Source organism: Acipenser ruthenus, chromosome 6 (genome assembly GCF_902713425.1).
Source record: "Acipenser ruthenus chromosome 6, fAciRut3.2 maternal haplotype, whole genome shotgun sequence".
NCBI lineage: Eukaryota > Metazoa > Chordata > Actinopteri > Acipenseriformes > Acipenseridae > Acipenser > Acipenser ruthenus.
In genome coordinates, this window is record NC_081194.1 from 44654786 (window position 1) to 44675691 (window position 20906).

The 20906-nt window shown below is 36.7% G+C and overlaps 1 protein-coding gene across 5 annotated transcripts in view; it reads left to right on the forward strand.

Moving 5' to 3' along the window:
- LOC117411379 (signal-induced proliferation-associated 1-like protein 2) overlaps window positions 1-20906 on the forward strand; it is a 159017-nt gene that overhangs the window by 63777 nt on the left and 74334 nt on the right. For all 5 annotated transcript variants that reach the window (XM_059025420.1, XM_034018787.3, XM_034018789.3 and 2 more), the window contains 3 exons: window positions 8511-8644; window positions 13530-13718; window positions 20726-20900. In XM_059025420.1, the coding sequence (XP_058881403.1) occupies window positions 8511-8644; window positions 13530-13718; window positions 20726-20900 (498 nt within the window). The remainder of the gene's footprint in view (window positions 1-8510; window positions 8645-13529; window positions 13719-20725; window positions 20901-20906) is intronic.

Sequence of the window (20906 nt, forward strand, 5' to 3'; positions counted from 1 at the left end):
AGAGGCTTAACTGTGTGCTGTTTCATAAGGCCACTGATGACCGTTTTTCTTAGCCGCATTGTGTACAGAAAGACACATTGGAGCAAGTACTGCAGAAGATTCATCGCAGCTGTTGGTCTGAGTGTAGAGTCCCTTGTTAAACCTTATGACAATTGTTGTGATTCCCTAATTTAAAGGGACCTTCTGTATTGGCAATTGTAAAAACGTTTTCAACCAGTGCAAAGAATGGAAAACAAAATCATGAACATATGGCAAGCTTTACTAAACATGATTCTTCAGCTTTACGAAACATGATTCTTTAGGGGTCTACTTCACATCATTTAATATAATAAAGGTTTATGATTTGTAGCATTTTATATACTCCCTACTTTTTCTGAAAGTGTTGTCATGTTAAAATGTCAAGAAAAAGAAATGGCAGCACCAGTCTTTTGGCACTGCATGTGATCATTAAAACCCATAATGCATTTTTGGTGTACAATGAAGGCTGGAAACTTGTTACTGTAATGATTTTTTTCTGCGACTCTTCTTAAATGTATGGCCCAATATTAATCTATATTTCTAATTTTGTTTGTGCAGTACAGTATCTGGTTTGTACTCTGCAGCTTTGTTAGAAAGCTTGTTGAATTGGAGTGTGTAGGTATTGGGAATGGAATTTACCTTCAGACAAAGAATTTAGGTCTTATCACATATAATCAAAATGACACACCCTGAACCAGCAGCAAAAATGCACATTACTTCGATACCTGTTACATTCAACCGATCTGAAGTGGGCTGGACCTGTCTGGATTCTCTTGCATGCCGTGTCAGTTGTGACATGACCTTTCGGTCAGCTGACTTCTGTGGCACACACAGGAAAGTGCTTTTTATCTAAACCACCTAATCTTTTATTAATGTCGCTGTTTCTTAACAATCATAAACAAACTTTACCATTTTTTACCCCAGTCATTCAATCTCCATAAAAGACACTACATCTATTTAAAAAGTCAGTTTGGTTGACATTTTAAGAACTACTTTTAAGAACTAATTAATTTCATGAACCGGACAAACAAAAAATCCTACAATTGGGGCATTGTGAAAAGGAAATGTTCTGTTCCCCCAGTATAAAGCTGTAGTCTTAGGTATTTTGTTCTGTAAACAGCAAATAGTGGTCTTGCAGTACAGGCAGAGCTGTTTTAAATCTTATTTCATGTGGAACTCAGCAGTGATTGTACCCCTTTCCTAGAACTAAATCTGCATTTTAAATTTTGGATTTAGACATTATTTTATCAAAATTAAGATTAAAGGCTGCCACACATCAGACGCAATTCGATTTTTCATTGGGCGACGAGATATTTTTGCAGCAGCATTACCATGTACACCAGAGCTGATGCAACAGATTGGAAAACTGCCATATCAATAAAACTATACAAATTGCTATTGACAAAACTATTATCAAGACAGTACATATTCGTCAACATGATGTAGTAATTATGAGTGCCTTCCCGGACGGTATTTCAACATATGGCAATAAATCATACATACCGGCCTTATCCAGTGCCTTCAAAATGCCAGTGCTATATATTACCTTACAAATCTGTATCTTTATAATTGTGATGATCTTTGTCATAAAGCTCTGGGTATTTTTCCACAGCGAGTATTATTGTTTCCTCTGTCATTTTGGATACTGCTTCAGACTGCTGGACCACGTGCATTGAAGCTGTTCTCTGATTGGCCAATTCCCTAGTCGTACGACAAATCACAAAAAATAGGATTCAATTCTGTTTATTTCGCGTCGCTCTAGTGTTGGCCACGCGACTGTCATGATGCCTGTGGTGTGAAAGATACTTATCAAAAGTTGCATCGCTGCACAGTTTCGCTTGTCACATCGCAGCCTTGGCCAACACTGGCTTTCAAAACTAGAGAAAAACATGTTCTCAAATAAACAGCTGTTTATTACTGTTAATTATGTATTACTTACTGAAATAACTTAATACTGTACAGTAGCTTAAAATCTGGAATGGTAATGTATGGTACGTGCTTCTCTGTTTTGATGAAACTGAGAACTTGCTTTTCTGCAATGTGTTAAAGCATCCAGTATTGCTTGCATTTTCTCAATAATACAGTGCTTGCATAGAATGATTTTAACTGGAGACAGGCATTGTGGGTTGGAATATAAAGAAAACATCCAATGCTGCTTTAATTTTAATAACTCACATAAACTATACATTTTTCACTGCTTTACTGTTAATGAGTGAATTTGGCTCGGTTTACAGTATATGCCCTCAGTCAAGACACTGAGGGTAGATGACTTAAAACTGGATTTTACATTAATATTTGTCCTGAAGACTTCACCAAGTGAATTGTGACCCTGCAGTTCTGGAATAAGGGACACTTGGTCCTGGGTACTGTGAAATTGCCTCCCTGTCCCCTACTGTGAAAACCACCTTTGGTCTAATGCATTGATTTAAAAACCCAGCAGCAGTCAACCAGCCAAGTGCTGTTTGCGAGTAAGCCTGTAAACCTGTTAGTCATTTACTTATTTACACATTGTTCCAGTTCAGTGCCTTCACTATCGAAACAAAGTAATGAGATCATGCTTTCTTTTTCATTAGTGCAACAAATCAGAAATGTGTCTAATGATGTGAACCTACTGTAAAATCAGTTTGTTTTGGATCTGGAGTTTTCTCTCACATTACTGTATATAGGCCTAGTCCAGTAAATCCTGCATTTGATGGCTGTCCTAATGTACTGTAGTCTTTTTGATTTTCTTTTTTTGCCTCTAGAGATGTGAGCATTGGTTAGATTCATCGCAGTGTGCCTGTCATGCAACCTCTGTCCCTTTACCCTGAGGCAGTGCGACTCATCGCTTCAGTGGAACGCACTTGCTGTATGGTACTGTGCTATTGGAATTAGTGGTCGTCATTTATCATGCTTTGCTGTTGTTTTTGGTCACAAACAGTAATTGAATGCACTGTAACCTGCCTGGCCTGGATGCTAGCTCTTCGTGCAGTAATACATTTGTTTGTGCTGGGGAAGAAGACAGTCAGAAAAATTAGCTTGTTTTTGATTCAGATATTTAAATAAGTTATCAGCAGTGACTCGGATCCTAGTCTAGCATTGCCTGCTCTTGGTGTGTCTTATATATAACCAGCATTACAAACCATAAAAACGTTAGCTTCCTTACTGCTGAGATAATTTAGAATAAACTCCAAACCATTTCTGAAGTTTCAACTGTAAAAAGATATGCCTTTTGTGATTTAAAGTAAAAAAAACTCCTAAAAATGAATAGCTAATTAAGTTTGATTTTTTGCTTGATAAAGAGGATCTATATTCCTATAGCAAATATTTTTGTTCTAAGGCACTTTCATTTGAATGCTTGCTGACAAGGGTCTGACTTGAGTGACAGCACTGCCAATGAGGGTTCAAGTTAAGTCACTCACGGACTGACAGGCTCAATTTGGGCAGTTGGTTGTTGCTGCTGTGTCCCACTTGAGTAAAATGGACAGGGCCATAACACTTTAAACAGTTCAGATTCTGAAGCGGTTACAATTTTGAACAATATTGCTCCTGATGTAACCTCTCATTTTCTTTCACAGCCTTAATTAGCTTCACCACAAGACAGCAGACTCAATACAGTTGTTGTCAGGCACATTGCTGTCCGTCATGTTGAAAGACTATTCTTCTTTCTTTTTTCTGGCAGTGAATTGGCTGATTCGTGCTGTCAGTGCTTTACATGGTAGATTCACTTTATCTTAAACCCCAGACAAGAGAGAATTTGTGCAGCCAGTGTCTTACAAGACCACACTTCAGTCCCTCAATCTTGCCCAGCAGAGACGTTTTTACAATTGTTTGTTTTTATTGACTTGAATACACAGTTCTGGTACACTATGTGAAGGCTCATTCTATATGGCAGTACATGTTGCTCTTTAGGATCTTTATAACATTTTGATAAAAATTGGTCTGGAGCCAATAAGAGAACTGTATTTTCTAGATTCATCAGGCTTATATTTTTCATACAGTAGGTCCCATTATGGTTGTCCTCAACGTCGACCAGTGACACAAACTATAATCTTATTAGGATTTTGGTGCACTTGCAGAGATTCGAGTGGAAGCTCTGGTGGCTCCTGCCAGCACCTTGGATGACCTGTACTGTGCAGTAGCTTCTGTAGTACCCTTCATCTTTCATGAGCACTAAATTCACTTGAAGTAATAAGATCCCACTAACGTGATTTGTTCAGTATGAAGCTCAACAGTGGCCCATTGTATGATGGTTAATATAGAATAAAGACGGTTGTAGTAGATAACACACAACATCATTTGTTTTAACATGTTGGGTTTTTTTTTTTTTGGTCTCACTTGCTGAAAGAATCTGATACATTGTTCTAAATGAAAGCTTGTCTGTGTGTGTAGGGGGAGGGGATGGACAATCTCAATGTACAATACATGAGAAACCCTTTACAGGGGATTTTAAGTAAAAATGTTTAGACTGGTCACAGCAGTGTTTTCCTCTGTGGTTTTAATACATTCAACTTTTATCCTCAGCTTTGTTTTTTTTCGGTTTCAGTACGATTTACTTTTTAGTTATTTGTTTATTTATTTTGTTTATTTAGCAGACGCCTTTATCCAAGGCGACTTAGAGACTAGGGTGTGTGAACTATACATCAGCTGCAGAGTTACTTACAACTACGTCTCACCCGAAAGACGGAGCACGAGGAGGTTAAGTGACTTGCTCAGGGTCACACAATGAGTCAGTGGCTGAGGTGGGATTTGAACCGGGGCCCTCCTGGTTACAAGCCCTTTTCTTTAACCACTGGACCACACAGCCTCCTAGTGTATTCAGTATTGTATTAATTAATATAAACTGTCACATCGGCCAATAATGAACGCCTTAACATTTTTAAGATATACCTAGTACTGTATGTCTTTGTTTTATGCCCTGGGTTCCCTAAGTGGTTGCGTGCAAGTAGTTGTGTATAGTGTTTTGTTGCTGTCTGTGAAGAATGAGGTAATGTGACATTAGTAAGCTGAGTGACATACATTTGTGACAGCCTAGTCATGAATGGTTGATGCTTAATACTGAATGCAGGTAAATTGTACATTATTGCAGTACAAAATGTAATTTGCTATTTGTTTTAGTTCATGTGTGCTAAAATACAGTATGAACTTTTAAGAATACAATACATGCAGTATACTGAACATCTAGCCTACACTGTAAACCCTAATACATCAAGTTTACTCAAAGAAATTGAGTAAACTCATTGCCTTAATATAAAAAAAGTTTAGCTACTCATTTAGTTTTTGTTACGATAACTTTCTCTGGGGCTGACTAAACTCATAACATGTATATTCATGTAACTTAATCCATTTGAGTTAGATTTACTTTTTAATAGTCAAGTTAGTTTGAACATTTTTATTTCATTTAAACAGTAAAACGTTAGCTGAGGCAACAGATTGTGTAATCAATAAGCTATTTATTAGATCCCAGTGCAGCACTTCTGCTTATGCGTTTATGGCAGCATTTACAAGTGCTGGAGCCAGGCAGATGCAGAGATGTAGAGGGAGGGAGGTCACATCCGCAGACTGACCACCGAACGGGGGGTGGCCACACACAACACAAGGAGAACACATGTAAGGGAGCAGGCAGTGGCACAAGAGACAAGCAGTCTGCTCATTTTCCACTTCTTAATGATGTACTTCACTGTGAAATTGTTTTGTACCCTTCTCCTGCTCTGTGCTACTATACCACTTTATCCCTGATTTGTTTCAAAATTTGTTTTTGAGTACACACAGGCTGAAACCATTTCACTAATTTTGTGACCTTTCAAACAAATAATTTGCACCAGAGTTGATTTACGGCTGCAGTAGCAAAGGGGTTGAGTACTTATGCAACTGAGATGAATCTGTTTGTCTCTGTAAATCTCACTTATTCTGTATGCATTTTTTAACTTTATCAATGTGGAGTAGTTTGTGTAGATTCTACATGTAAAGTCTTTGAAAGCGTTGTGGAGTACGCTCAGATACCAGCAAAATGTGAAAACTTTGCAGGGGGGTGAATACTTCTGCAAACCACTGTAACTTGTTGCTGATTAGGGAATGTCTTAACATTCAGGAGCAGAACGGTAATCTACAGTGAATATAGCTCATATCACAAAGCATCAGAGGATAGGGCATTCCATTTATACATTTACACAGTGCCAGTACCTTGCAAAACACAGTAGAGGACCACCATTTACTGTACTGTAATAATTCTCTTCATCCTTGTGTGATTGCAGTAAACTTAATTACTATACAAAGCATGGTGATAGATATTTTTGTGAATGTGAAATACTACGATCAGATGTCAGGCAATAGTAAAGTACATTTATTCTGTAGATTTTGTAGAGTACCAGTAATTTACAGTTGCTATGCACAATAATTATTTCTGTCTGTCAAAAAAACAATTTTCTGTGGCAGTCTTCACTGTCGGTGTCTGTGACTGAAAAATGTAAACTTCTGCACAGAAAACACCCTGGTCAGCACAGACAGCACAGTAAAATCATGTTGAACTTGCTGGATACTTTATTATACTATATACAGACGTGCTCAAATTTGTTGGTACCCTTACAGCTCATTGAAATAATGCCTCATTCCTCCTGAAAAGTGATGAAATTAAAAGCTATTTTATCATGTATACTTGCATGCCTTTGGTATGTCATAGAATAAAGCAAAGAAGCTGTGAAAAGAGATGAATTATTGCTTATTCTACAAAGATATTCTAAAATGGCCTGGACACATTTGTTGGTACCCCTTAGAAAAGATAATAAATAATTGGATTATAGTGATATTTCAAACTAATTAGTTTCTTTAATTAGTATCACACATGTCTCCAATCTTGTAATCTGTCATTCAGCCTATTTAAATGGAGAAAAGTAGTCACTATGCTGTTTGGTATGATTGTGTGCACCACACTGAACATGGACCAGAGAAAGCAAAGGAGAGAGTTGTCTGAGGAGATCAGAAAGAAAATAATAGACAAGCATGGTAAAGGTAAAGGCTACAAGACCATCTCCAAGCAGCTTGATGTTCCTGTGACAACAGTTGCAAATATAAAGAAGTTTAAGGTCCATGGAACTGTAGCCAACCTCCCTGGGCGCGGCCGCAAGAGGAAAATCGACCCCAGATTGAACAGAAGGATAGTGCAAATGGTAGAAAAAGAACCAAGGATAACTGCCAAAGAGATACAGTTTCTGATCGCACCATCCGTCGCTTTTTGAGCGAGTGTGGGCTCCATGGAAGAAGACCCAGGAGGACTCCACTTTTGACAGAAAAACATAAAGCCAGACTGGAATTTGCTAAAATGCATATTGACAAGCCACAATCCTTCTGGGAGAATGTCCTTTGGACAGATGAGTCAAAACTGGAGCTTTCTGGCAAGTCACATCAGCTCTATGTTCACAGACGAAAAAATGAAGCTTTCAAAGAAAAGAACACCATACGTACAGTGAAACATGGAGGAGGCTCGGTTATGTTTTGGGGCTGCTTTGCTGCGCCTGGCACAGGGTGCCTTGAATCTGTGCAGGGCCCAATGAAATCTCAAGACTATCAAGGCATTCTGGAGCGAAACGTACTGCCCAGTGTCAGAAAGCTCGGTCTCAGTTGCAGGTCATGGGTCCTCCAACAGGATAATGACCCAAAACACACAGCTAAAAGCACCCAAGAATGGATAACTACAAAACATTGGACTATTCTGAAGTGGCCTTCTATGAGTCCTGATCTGAATCCTATCGAACATCTATGGAAAGAGCTGAAACTTGCAGTCTGGAGAAGGCACCCATCAAACCTGAGACAGCTGGAGCAGTTTGCTCAGGAAGAGTGGGCCAAACTATCTGTTAACAGGTGCAGAAGTCTCATTGAGAGGTACAGAAAACGTTTGATTGCAGTGATTGCCTCCAAATGTTGTGCAACAAAATATTAGGTTAGCGGTCCCATCATTTTTGTCCATGCCATTTTCATTTGTTTTCTTATTTACAATATTATGTTGAATAAAAAATCAAAAGCAAAGTCTGATTTTCTATTAAATATGGAATAAACAATGGTGGATGCCAATTACTTTTGTCAGTTTCAAGTTATTTCAGAGAAAATTGGGCATTCTTCGTTTTTTGTGGAGGGGTACCAACAAATTTGAGCACGTCTGTATATTCATAACCGCTTATATAGTGTATTCCTGCTCATAACCTTACTGGAAGTGCATAGGTTCAGCACATTTATACCTTATAGAAATTTGATGCAGAAAAATCCATTAATATAAAACATTTTTTAAAATGCAATAATTACAATAATTTTTCAACAAATTGCCGGTTTGTAGGCAGGACTAAGACAGCAGAGTGTTTAGCTAAAACAGCACAAAACATTGGACTATAACCATATGATCAAAAGGTCTTACTTGCTGAGAGTGGTTCCTCAGCACTTTGATGAGCAGACCACTAGCTAATAATCTATTTATGCCTTACTTCTCTTTTTTAACTTTTAAATTTTTTTTTTGCACTTTACAGAACATCAAAACTACTTTGGAGTAGATGAAAACCTGGGGCCTGTGGCCGTGAGCATTCGAAGGGAGAAGCTGGAGGATGGGAAAGAAAAGGATGGAGTGCAATATAACTATCGGATCACCTTCAGGACTAGTGAGGTAAATTTCATTGTGATGTCTTTGTACAAAAGACTAATTAGGAGAGTGGGTGGACTCATTTTATTTTAAATGGCCTCCGAGCCCCCCCGAGACCATACTCTCAATGGGTTTTATTTTCAACTACAGTTTTTCAAGACCACACACTACAAACTGCAATACAGACTTAGCCATTTTAGGATATTCAGAAATATGAAAAATAAACTTACATTTTAAAGCTTTTGTCAATTTTATTTATGTATTTATTTTTTTGTAGGCCTTATTAACATTGCGCTGTGGTATGTACAGTGTGTATGTGATTGTGTGTGTGTGTTAGGGGTGTCAGGTTAACCTGAAAACTGAAATCGATAATTGAGCCCACAATATCAAATCGATCGATAAAAAAATCAATCTTTAGAGTTATTTTTGTTTTACCTACAATACAAAATAAGACACCTCTATATTATACTCTTACAATGTTTTAGTATCTTTGCAACCCTCTGTTTTAGAAAACCATCTGCATCTCCCCGCGACGGGTGATGGCAACACCGGATGACGGTCAAACGAAAATAAAAATTTGTTATAAAAGAAGTGTGTGTATATATGATTACCCAGGTACACAAAATATAAACTTTCAAATGAAAAAATATATGTTAATGTACAGTAAGTTACTTACTGTGTGTTGTCCTCAGGAAATATCCAACTAGATCACAGAATTATAACAGTCCAAAAAGAAACAAAAACTATGTATATCCAATCCAGTGTCCTGTCCATTCAAACGTGCATATTTTAAATGTTGTTTGCAAGGAACACAAGCCTGTCGACTTGCTCTGGATCCAGGGCTGCTCGCTTTTTATTTACAATGTTTCCTGCTGTCAAAAAGACACGTTCAGAGCACACAGATGTGCCTGGCACACGCAGGTATTTTTTGGCCAGTTGAGCAAGGTGTGGATATTTCAGGCCTGATTTTTTCCACCATTCGAGTGGATTGCTATCTGCTGAGAGTGGTGTCTCCTTGACATAGTACGCCATCTCCTGCATCAGTTGTATTTCGCAATTCTCTGTTTCTTCTTGCCCGCAGGTGTATGTGTCCCCAAACAGGTCACCCATTGCAGTCAGTGCAGTCTTTCTGCTAGCTTCTTTATTTTCAGAACTGCCATGTTCCTTTAGCAAACCAGTTTCATTTACAAAACGCTGTATCACTTCTGTTTGAATTTCTTCCTGTACCTGATGCTTTTCTTGTTCAGATAAATGTATCAATCGGTGATAGCGTGGGTCAAAGAATGACGTTTTGTTCAAAATTATGAATGTTGATTGTCGTTCTTCTTTGTCGTACCTCAAACTTAGATCACTGTAGATTTTGTTTTTCTCCTTTATTACAGGAATTTCAGATGAGGCAAAGTTTTTAACTTGATTGATCAGGATATGCTCAAGTAAAACTTTAACCACATCCCAAAAAGCAGTACTGAGTAAAGGACTTAAGTTTATACCGACTAAAAGATACATCGATAAAGATAAATTGGCCACTGAATTAAAGGAGTGGGAGAGACGCGTGAGATTAGTGGAATATTTTTTCAATGAAAATATCTCAGATTCAGAGGGTTATTATGAGCATGGGATTAAGGTTAATAGTACAAGCTCATGGACTCATCCGGATGGAAGAGATAAATGGTTAGATATGTATATTGAAGTAGTTAAACAAGAAATAATAGTAGGACTAAAGAAAAGATGTAAACTTAATTTAAACAATATTGAAGAACAAGCTATGACTGAGTTGTTAAATGATGATGATATAATGATAAGACCAGCAGATAAAGGCTCAGGAATAGTGATAATGAACACAGATGACTACATGAAATCTGTAGAATGTGAATTAAATAATAGATACATAAAAAAAAAAAAATACATGCAGCCACATAATGCAAGAACAGGCCTAGCAAGAGGAAATCCTAAAATGCACAAATAAAATCACACTATGCGAATGATAGTCAGCATGATTGATAATCCAACACACATAATAGCTGAAACAGCAGAAAAACAACTTAGGTCGCACGTTGAGAAATTACCAAGCTATGTTAAGGATACAACACAATTTTTAAAAAGACTTGAATCACTAAAACACAACCTTCCAGAGAATACATTTTTATTTTGCATGGATGTAAAATCCTTGTTCCCAAGTGCCGCTCGTAAAGAAACTTTAGAAACTTGTCAAAAAGCACTACATAATAGACTAGATAAATCAATACCAACAGCAGAGGTGCTGAACATGATCAACGTAGTTTTAGAAAACAGTTATTTTACATTTGTTAATAAGAATGACAAACAAAACGATGGTACAGCAATAGGATCTAAATTAGGAATGCATTTTGCCAGTACATACATGGGGAAATGGGAAGAACAATTACTTAGAAAATCGGAAAGAGAACCTTTTAGAATACATTCGGTTTGTAGATGATATTTTGGGGGTTTGGACACATGGAGAAGAATCTCTTTTCCAGTTTCATAAAATGGCAAATGAAATAGACAGTAATATTAAGGTGGACCTTCGATGGACATGAAAAGAAATATAATTTTTAGATACCATAGTAAAACTTGAAGAAGGTTCAGTTGAGACTGACCTCTTCTGTAAACCTACTGACATGCACCAGTATTTACACATGTCCTCTGCACATCCGATACACACTAAAAGGGCAATCCCAAAGGGTCTAGGAATAAGAATACGAAGAATATGCTAAAAAGAAAGGGACTATGTAAAACAAAGAAATGTATTAAAAACAAATCTCAAAAAGAGGATACAAAGAAAGAATTATAGAGACGGAGTTAAGAAAAGTGGATAAACTAAAAAGAGATGATCTACAAGATTGTAAAAATAGAGATAAAAAGGTCAAGAGTCCCATTAATAATGACTTACTCTAAACTTTTGTCCAATATTTCTAAGATAGTTTGGAAACACTTGCGGATTCCACATAATTCAGAAAAATTAAAGAAAATATTTCTTAAGGCCCCAGTTGTAGCATTCAAAAGAGAAGCTAATTTAGGTGATATTTTAGTTCACAGTAAACATAAAAGAATAATTGACAAAATAGTTTCTACGAACATGTGCACCAGTAGATGTAAAGTGTGTAAATACATAGACAAACGTAAAAATATAATTAAACATAAGAACACCACATATCCACTAAAAACGAATACCTACTGTAAAAATAGCAATGTTGTTTATGGAATAGCCTGTGAAAAATGTGATGAAATAAAATATGTTGGAGAGACTGGAACAACTTTTATATAAAAGAATTCAGAACCACCTTTCATTAATTAGAAATAAAAAAATAATGAACCAATAGTACAGGACTTCACCAGTCAAGGACATGACATAAATGATGTAAAGTTTGTAGTATTAGAACAGCTACAATTAGACAATGCGACATATAGAAGAATAAAAGAAAGTAAATGGATAAATAGACTGAACACGATTATGCCAGTGGGACTCAACAGAAAAGAATGAACTAATTAACTTCAATAAATATATAACATTTAAATAAATAAACAAAATTCATTCAAAAGTTGTGCATGCTGATGCGCTGGGGAGGCCAAATCAAGACTGATCCTCAGAGCCAGCTTTGCATGATATAATAAAAATATAAGTTTTATATAATGTAATGTTAATTAGAATTAATACAGATTCAAAGATGGAAGTAAAAATGATGTCACAATATACAGAACACCATTACATCATGTAAGAATAAATCATGGATTTGAATGTAAACAATAACAATTAGTTGTCATGCCGTCCGTCAAAAACCCATAAATACCTCCAATGTTTTGATTCAAACACAGGCTCCCTTTGAGAAAGATATGTACATCGTATTGAAACGTTGGGCAGCTGGCTCTTTGAGCTATATATATATATATATATATATATATATATATATATATATATACACACACACACACATACATCTATATATATATATATATACACACACACATACATCTATCTATCTATCTATCTATCTATCTATCTATCTATCTCTATCATATTAGAATTGAGTGTTCTGGATGAATGAATGTATTTTAAGTGGGCTACTACACTTGCAATCTAAGGAGTCTAGCAATATCCTATATGTTCCAGATAGTTCTGCACATCTTTTTGATATGGGACATACATTTTTATCCATTTGTGCTTAAATATTTATTGTCCTTTGTCCTGGTAAGATTTTTTTTTTAATACAATTATTGGATGAATATCTAAAAAAAGATTTTACAGTTGAGTGTTTGATCTATAGCTGCATGTTCACTTCAGATAAATTAAAATATGGGAAAGTACAGATAACTAAGGATTGTGGGTTCAAAGCCCTCCACTGCCAGTCAGTACATGTACTGTATATGACCTTGGTCCATTATACTGTTACTTGGTGCTTGTAATCCAGCTGTAAAACTGTTCAAGGAAGCCAAATCCCATTGACGGTGAGATGTTGCATTTCACTTAGGTTAACCTGGGTTAATAGTTTATCAAATGTGTTCATGCTCTGCAGTGTGAAAATCTGTGATGCCCTTTGATATATATATCCAAAACATTTACAGGCAGTAGACACTGACTAGATGCAGCACAGTCATCCACATTTGGTGTGAGGGAGAATGTTTTAATCTGATAATGATCAGTGAAGAGCACTGCAACTGTCTAACCTGAAAAGGAACAGAAAACATTCTGTAGGTTTTTTTTTTTCATTTGTTTTTTTTCTATTGTGCTTTGTCACCCTGGATACAGATATCATTCTCACTTAGTTGTACATTTTCTTTTTCCAAAATTAATTAGGTTTAATTTCCTGGGGCTTCAAGTTGACAATGTTTTAATGCTTAGTTAAGTATGCAGTACTGAATGATTAATCAGATCTCTCCTTATCCCTTACAGCTCACCACTCTGAGAGGAGCAATACTGGAAGATGCTGTGCCCTCCACAGCCAGACATGGCACAGCAAGAGGGCTGCCTCTCAAAGAGGTGCTAGAGTATGCAATACCAGAGCTAAACATCCAGTGCCTAAGGCTGGCTTTAAACTCACCCAAAGTCCCAGAACAGCTGCTTAAATTGGATGAACAAGGGGTAAGTTGCAAATTTTGATCATGGTTAGAAAACCCCCTTTTGAATTAATAGCACATGATGTTACTTTCCATAAGTTAATGAGTTACCACATTTTTACTAACCTATTTGTACCACAATTTCAGCTAATGACCCAGTTTTCTAATGAACTTTAGTTGATCCCAAATCAGACTACAGTATGGCTTTTTTTCACAGTATACCCTGAAGCTCATTTTATGCCTTTTTATTCTAATGCCCCACTGGTATACAGACCAGCTGCTGTGTTGACGGTCACTAGATTCATGCATTGCCAAGCTTTTAACATGCCACTTCAGTTAGTGAGATTATCCCTATGTAAAAACATTCACGTGCAGTTTTTTGTTTTTTTTTCTTGGGGCAGGCCATGTACTTCCACAACCTAAGTGGAGCCTCTCTAGTCCTCTTTGCTAGCACATGCAGCAGATGGGAGCTGCTCTGCATGTTAGAAGCTAATTAAAGCTGTTTCCTGCAGCTTATTTCATTTGTGGTTTAGCGGTAAGGGGCCTGGAAAATTGAGTTAGCTTGTTACAATCAAACAATCTTGGTTTCTTAGTTTATCTGACAATGAAAATCAGCTAGTTCTGGTATTGTATTATTTGCAACACAAGCATGCGACTGATTGATTTAAAATTGGCCTTCCTTACAAGGTATAGCCTTGTATATTGGGTACATTTTGGATTTTAAAATCTGCGTTATAATTAGGGTTTCTGATTTTCTGTGTTTTACCCTGACTTTTATACTCTCCTTTAAAAATTCAAGCCATTCTCGTGTATCTCAATCACTGAGAAACGTGGTAATAGTAAATCTTGATTTAATTTTACCTTTTTTTCCCCTGTAAATCAACTAAATGGGGTTTTAAATCTTCGGCTAAGTCTTACTTTATTTAAAAGCAGAAGCAACTAATCTTTATTAATGTAAACACAGTTACGCATAGCGATTTGTAATTGTGTGTCCAGCATAAAACACTTTATTTTTCATTATCTCTGTAATAAAGATTAGTCGATTTTATTAAAATGGTGCGATCTCATTTGTTTGTTCTGCATGTAATTGAACAATTTAAGGGTTGGCTGATTTTTTTTAAAAAGACAATTTAGTTGTTTAAAAGCATAAACTCTTTGGGGGGGCTCCCGAGTGGCGCATCCAGTAAAAGCACTCGCTAGAGTGCAGGATGCGCTCTATAGCCTGGACGTCGCAAGTTCGAGTCCAGGCTATTCCACAGCCGACCGTGGACGGGAGCTCCCAGGGGGCGGCGCTCAATTGGCCGAGCGTCGCCCGGGGGGAGGGAGGGTTAGGTCGGCCAGGGTGTCCTCGGCTCACCGCGCACCAGTGACCCCTGTAGTCTGGCCGGGCGCCTGCGGGCTTGCCTGTAAACTGCCCAGAGCTGCTTTGTCCTCCGACGCTGTAGCTCTGAGGCGGCTGCACAGTGAGTCTGCAGTGTGTAAAGAAGCGGGCGGCTGACGGCACATGCTTCGGAGGACAGCGTGTGTTCATCTTCGCCCCTCCCGAGTCGGCGCAGGGGTGGTAGCGGTGAGCTGAGCCTAAAAATAATTGGGCATTTCAAATTGGGGAGAAAATAATAAAAACTAATTGGCAACGACTAAAGTTTAAAAAACAAAAAGCATAAACTCTTAAATTAAACAAATTTTACTGTTAGAACATTTCTCAGTTGTATTTGAGAAACACAAATGGCTCAACGAGGATCAATTGAATTTTCAAAGGACAGTAGAAAAGTTGGAGTAAATTGTATTTTACTATTACTAGTTGTTAAATGAATCATCTTCTTTTTAGTTTTAAATTAAATACTCAACAGGTAATAGCTTGGGCATTGGCTCATTTTAAGGTTAGATTTTCTTTAAATGTTCCGCTTGTGAGTGTGCTACCTACAGCATTTTCTCAGTTATTGTTTTTTTTTTTTTTATCTTATGCCAACCATAACAAATGTGCATATTAATTACAAATGCATGAATGCTTCACTTGAAATCTTCAACATTCTTTCTGCTAAATTGAATAAACATTGCTCCACTGAACAGAAAGCTATGGTAATATTTTTAATGTAAATATAAGGGTGACAATGGAATTCCATACACTTTTTGAGTCTGGGTTTGAGTTCTACATTTGCAGACATGAAGTGTGCCTGATCTGCCAAATGAAATGTAGGCTGTAGCTTTGAAGTTCAAAGAGAGTAATGATAGGATTTATGACGTTTTTCCGAACCAAGTCTGTGACTTTTAAGAGATTTATGCAGCTCATGAATCAGGACTCGAAAGCAACTATAAAATAAAAAAAAAAGTTATGGTTTATTTTTAAATCAAACTTGTCTTCTACACTAAGCAAAAGTTACATTGTTCAGGTTTTTTTTTTTGCCAAATGTGAGTAATAAATATATAATTAATCAAAATATGTATTTTCTGTGAATAATAAAAACTCAAAAGCTATTGAAGGAGCCCGAAGTACCCCTGCATATGAAGGATTTGCATCTATAACTGTAAAATACGCAATATGTAGAAATAAAGTTTTGACCTGAAGTCTTTTTCAATATAAAGGATGCCTGATTATGATGCACTGTGAAAACCAGTAGATGGGCTACCTTCTTAGAAACGGCTGCATTGAAAAAATAATACCAACCACCGTAAAAGAATTTGCTGTTGAAAATAATTTTCTATCCATATGTGATGCTCATTCATAGCCTTATTAAATGTTGCTTCAACTATTATGTGTAAATAAACCTGCCTGATGCAATTGGTGATTGGCAATTGTTTGCAGTTTAAGCTTTCAGCTGCATTATCCACAGCAAACACCCTGTGCAATCAGCTGGAATCTTTGTTGTAATCAAGAATGTTATTTTCTGGTATGATTCCAGGGCTGCTTCTATAGTTGAAATTAACTTTGGCTTTAAATAAATTGCAGACTTCCAAGACATCTACAGAACACAATGTATAGACAAAAATGTGTGTTTTGTTTTGCACTTTGGGGAAGTACTGCATGACATGCCTCATCCTAGGTACAGATATGTGCTACTGTAAGCACTGGGTTATATTGCTACTTCTCTGAATAACACCTTTTAGATTAGTACAGTACTGGTGGACATACATTTTTTTTATTTATTTAGAGACATCTGACTTAATAGGAAACTGTTTTCACATATTTCCCACACCTGGCAAAATTATTATGTTTATGAACCAAATATTACCTTTGATCATGACTTGCATTTTGGAGATTAAATCACAATTTTATTGGCAGGACAAGAACTGAACAGCAGCTCCTCAACGCAGTCAAAACACCCCTACACAGATTTATTTATTTATTTATTTATTATATGATTTTTTTTTTTTTTTTAAAACAACCATTTTATGATTGCATACAGTAAAGAAAAGCATTGTCATGTAATGCTGCTTTTTAAGCAGGTCTCATTTGCCTGTACAAACCTAATATTTTTGTTATATCAGCTCATCAGATTGCCATATGTTCATTCTTCTTGTTTTTTTTTTATTTTCTTTCATTATGGACCACAAGTTCAGCCCCCTATACTGAGCTCACTACTGTGACTAGCTCTGTGATCTAAATTTGGTTCTGCAGGGGGGAGGTTGTCTGTGATGATGGAGTAAGTGGTTGCCCTCTTGTGGGAAAGGCAATGAGAAACTGTTGAAGGACCCCATGCTGTCATGTGCACAGCTTGATGTTGAACAGTGGAAGGCATTTGCAAGAAGAGACTCATCTCCAATTCTGCCTTTTCTAGCAGTAATTATCGATCTATGGCTATATCTATGTATTGCTTAAACATACATATAGGCTATAAGGAATGAATGGCTCTGGAATGTGTATCACGATGTAGTAAAATGAGGGGGTGGGGTTTTGAACAAAGCCAAAATGTGGTAACTATGATGCAGCTGCCACTGGAGAAATGTATAGTTTCAGTAGCATGGGAGTAAAGTAAGCATTTAAGAATCATAGCCTTGGTCGGATAGGTTGAGTGCAAACAGCATGTATTGTTAAGGTGAATGGGAATACTGTGGTATCTGTGTGAAGACATTTTAGAATGTAGTACTAAGTTAGGTTAAAGGTTTAGAGTTGAAAGGGTGGGTCAGTAATTGGGTTTCAGTTTGAAGTCTGTGTTTAATCAGAGAGTGTTGGTAATTGCCAGACCTCACCTGAAATACTGGGACTTTGTTTTGTATAAGTATGATAAATCTGTTTCATATTAAGAAATCTCCTGAACCAGTCGTTTATGGACTGTCTAAACTGCAATTTTCCATCTGGCTGTCAATATACTTAAGTATTATTAGCTTTAATTGCTCAGCTCACTGTACTGGTAAGTAAAATAGTCTGGCTGTTGATAGGTATTCTCGTTATTTATTAGCAGTATGTCATAAAGTTTTAGAAGTATTATCTATATCCTCGTTGTCAATTAAAGTCAATATTATAATGGGATCCACTCATTGTCACCTGCAGTATATAATGCCACTATAATGTGGTAAAACACTTGGGATAATGGGGCTCAAGTTTACAAATACAAAACTAATTAAACTCTTATGACCTGTAAGGCAAATGATAGAATAATTGATTATCTTGTTTTATACCACAAAGGGATCACACAGGCCTATTGGCTTGAGGATAAAAAAGTTACCATGACAACAGCATTGTATACTTGCTGTGACTGGTTGACCTGTTTTGAAGGATATAAATAAAGGGATATTATTGTAATTACAGCAGCTATTTCATTACAGAAATAATTGTCCTGAAACCTTTAAAGACACATGGTGACCCTCCTTGCTTAACATCCATTTTAATGGGTGGGAGAGTCAGTCGTTCAGGAGTTATTTTTTGTTCTGAGAATTTGAAAGCCTAATAAATAATTCACAGCTGTCAGTAAAGGAGCCTGCATGCACTTTGAATGTGTAAATACTGTTCTTTTCACATTTTGTGAGTTGCCACACCATCAATTAAGTACTGACTTAGGTAAATGTCTGTGGTGTAACAAATATCTAATGCTTTTAAGTATACTAACTTAAGTGGACATATTTTACATTTAAATGTATTTAACTGCAGACAGGGTTACATTTAAAAATGTGCTGGTTATGTGGAGTTTTACCACCATTTCAAAACTAGATGTAAAAGTAACCTTATTTTCAAACTCAAATATCACATCATTCCTTGTTTAAAAGTAAATTGTTGTTAACGAATGATTTATCAAGGGTTAAAGCACTGGGCTGTAATTTACATTCAAAGGTTTCATGACAGTTATTCTGTAATGCAAGTACTGTGTCTAAGCATCTTGATTTTACTGTAAGAAGGGATGCATCTATTTTAAATTAGAAGGAATGCATGAAATATTTTATGCTTGCAAACAAAGAACTATGTAGACGTATGCAATGACAGATTGTTAAAGGCTTTGGGGTATGTTTTGGGGGGATTTTGAGTGTCAGCATGTTTATTGCTTGAGTGTTTTGCATACATCAGTACATTATTATTTGTGGGCATTTAAAGGCTAAAGACAATGAAATGTGATGTTTCACGCTTGATTTTTCTAAATTAAAAAAAAGATTGGTAATGTATTTGTCATGCAATATTTTCATGCAGGGATCTTATTTATTTCTCAAGTATGATAATTTAGAGCTTGTAGCGAGCTTATTTTTACTACTAAATATCTTGGAGTGCTTAAAGTTATGGATGTTTGGTTGACAGAAGGTTATTTACAGTACTGGTACATAAATGTTAGTGTTTAGCATAATTTGGTATGCCTATTTCATAATAACTGTTTTATTGTGACAATGACTACTGTCTACATATGGTTCAAGTTTAAAATAGCATTGTATAGGGGATTAAATGGCACCGCAGGTTAATGTACTAATCTTTCATGGTTTACGTCTTTCACCTCTGCAAGGTCTGGGTTTGACTCGAGTCACAAGTGAAATTCAGGATGAATGGCAGGGGGTCAGGATTGAGGTGCACTCACAGAGGAGAAGCTGTGACAGAGCCATCGTCTTTCATGAGCGTTATTTTCACAAACATTTGCATAAAAAAAACTAACCTTTCAAAACATATTAAAACACACTAGGTCTTGTGTGGTGTTTTCACAGGATTCTTATGGGTTCATTAACTGCCAGGTGACCAGGAATGTAGACAGACAGCTACAACCACTAGGCCAGGAACATTAGGCTGGATATTCCACTTTCTGTTAAGTTGTGTTGAAAATGTAACATTTTATTATTTATTTATTTCTTAGCTAATGCCCTTATCCAGGGCGACTTACAATTGTTACAAGATATCACATTATTTTTACATACAATTACCCATTTATACAGTTGTTTCTTTGTTTTTTTTACTGGAGCAATCTAGGTAAAGTACCTTGCTCAAGGGTACAGCAGCAGTGTCCCCACCAGGGATTGAACCCACGACCCTCTGGTCAACAGTCCAGAGCCCTAACCACTACTCCATTTTATTTAAATAACCAAGATATAGAAACAAAAGTAAAGGTACTTTGACTCAATGTAAATAAACAGGCATAGTTACAGGCAGTGGGGTAACTGCATTGTTTTTTTTACCTTATAAAAATATCAAGTCTTGCCTTTTTACCCATTGACCTTTTAAGTACAAACACATGCTATAGTACTAAAAAGACCTGCCTTAACACATACTACATGTATTAACTCCATAAAAAGCCCCATTTCCTCTCTTTACATCCTAGGCCACAGAAGGTATTTGAAGTATTTAAGTTCATATCAACATCTGAAATGGCCTAAACTGCTACATAATTAAAATCTACCCTTTTCTTGTTATGCCAGTGTTCTCAAAACCAGGGTTCTTTTGAATTTAAATTAACATTGTTGTTTTTTGGGTTGGGTTGGAATTATATGGGTTTTAAATCCTTAGTCCAGAAAGCCAGTGTTTCAACAAAACCTTTGTCTTCCAATACAATAGCCTAGCTAGGGCATCTACATCATCATAAACCTTGATTTAAAGTGGCTGACTGATGTATTTTTTTCTGTTTTTAGCTGAGTTTTCAGCACAAAGTCGGGATCCTTTACTGCAAGGCTGGGCAGAGCACAGAGGAGGAGATGTACAACAACGAGACTGCTGGGCCTGGTTTCGACGAGTTCCTGGATTTGCTGGGCCAGAGAGTGCGGCTGAAGGGGTTCAGCAAGTACAGAGCCCAGCTGGACAACAAAAGTAAGA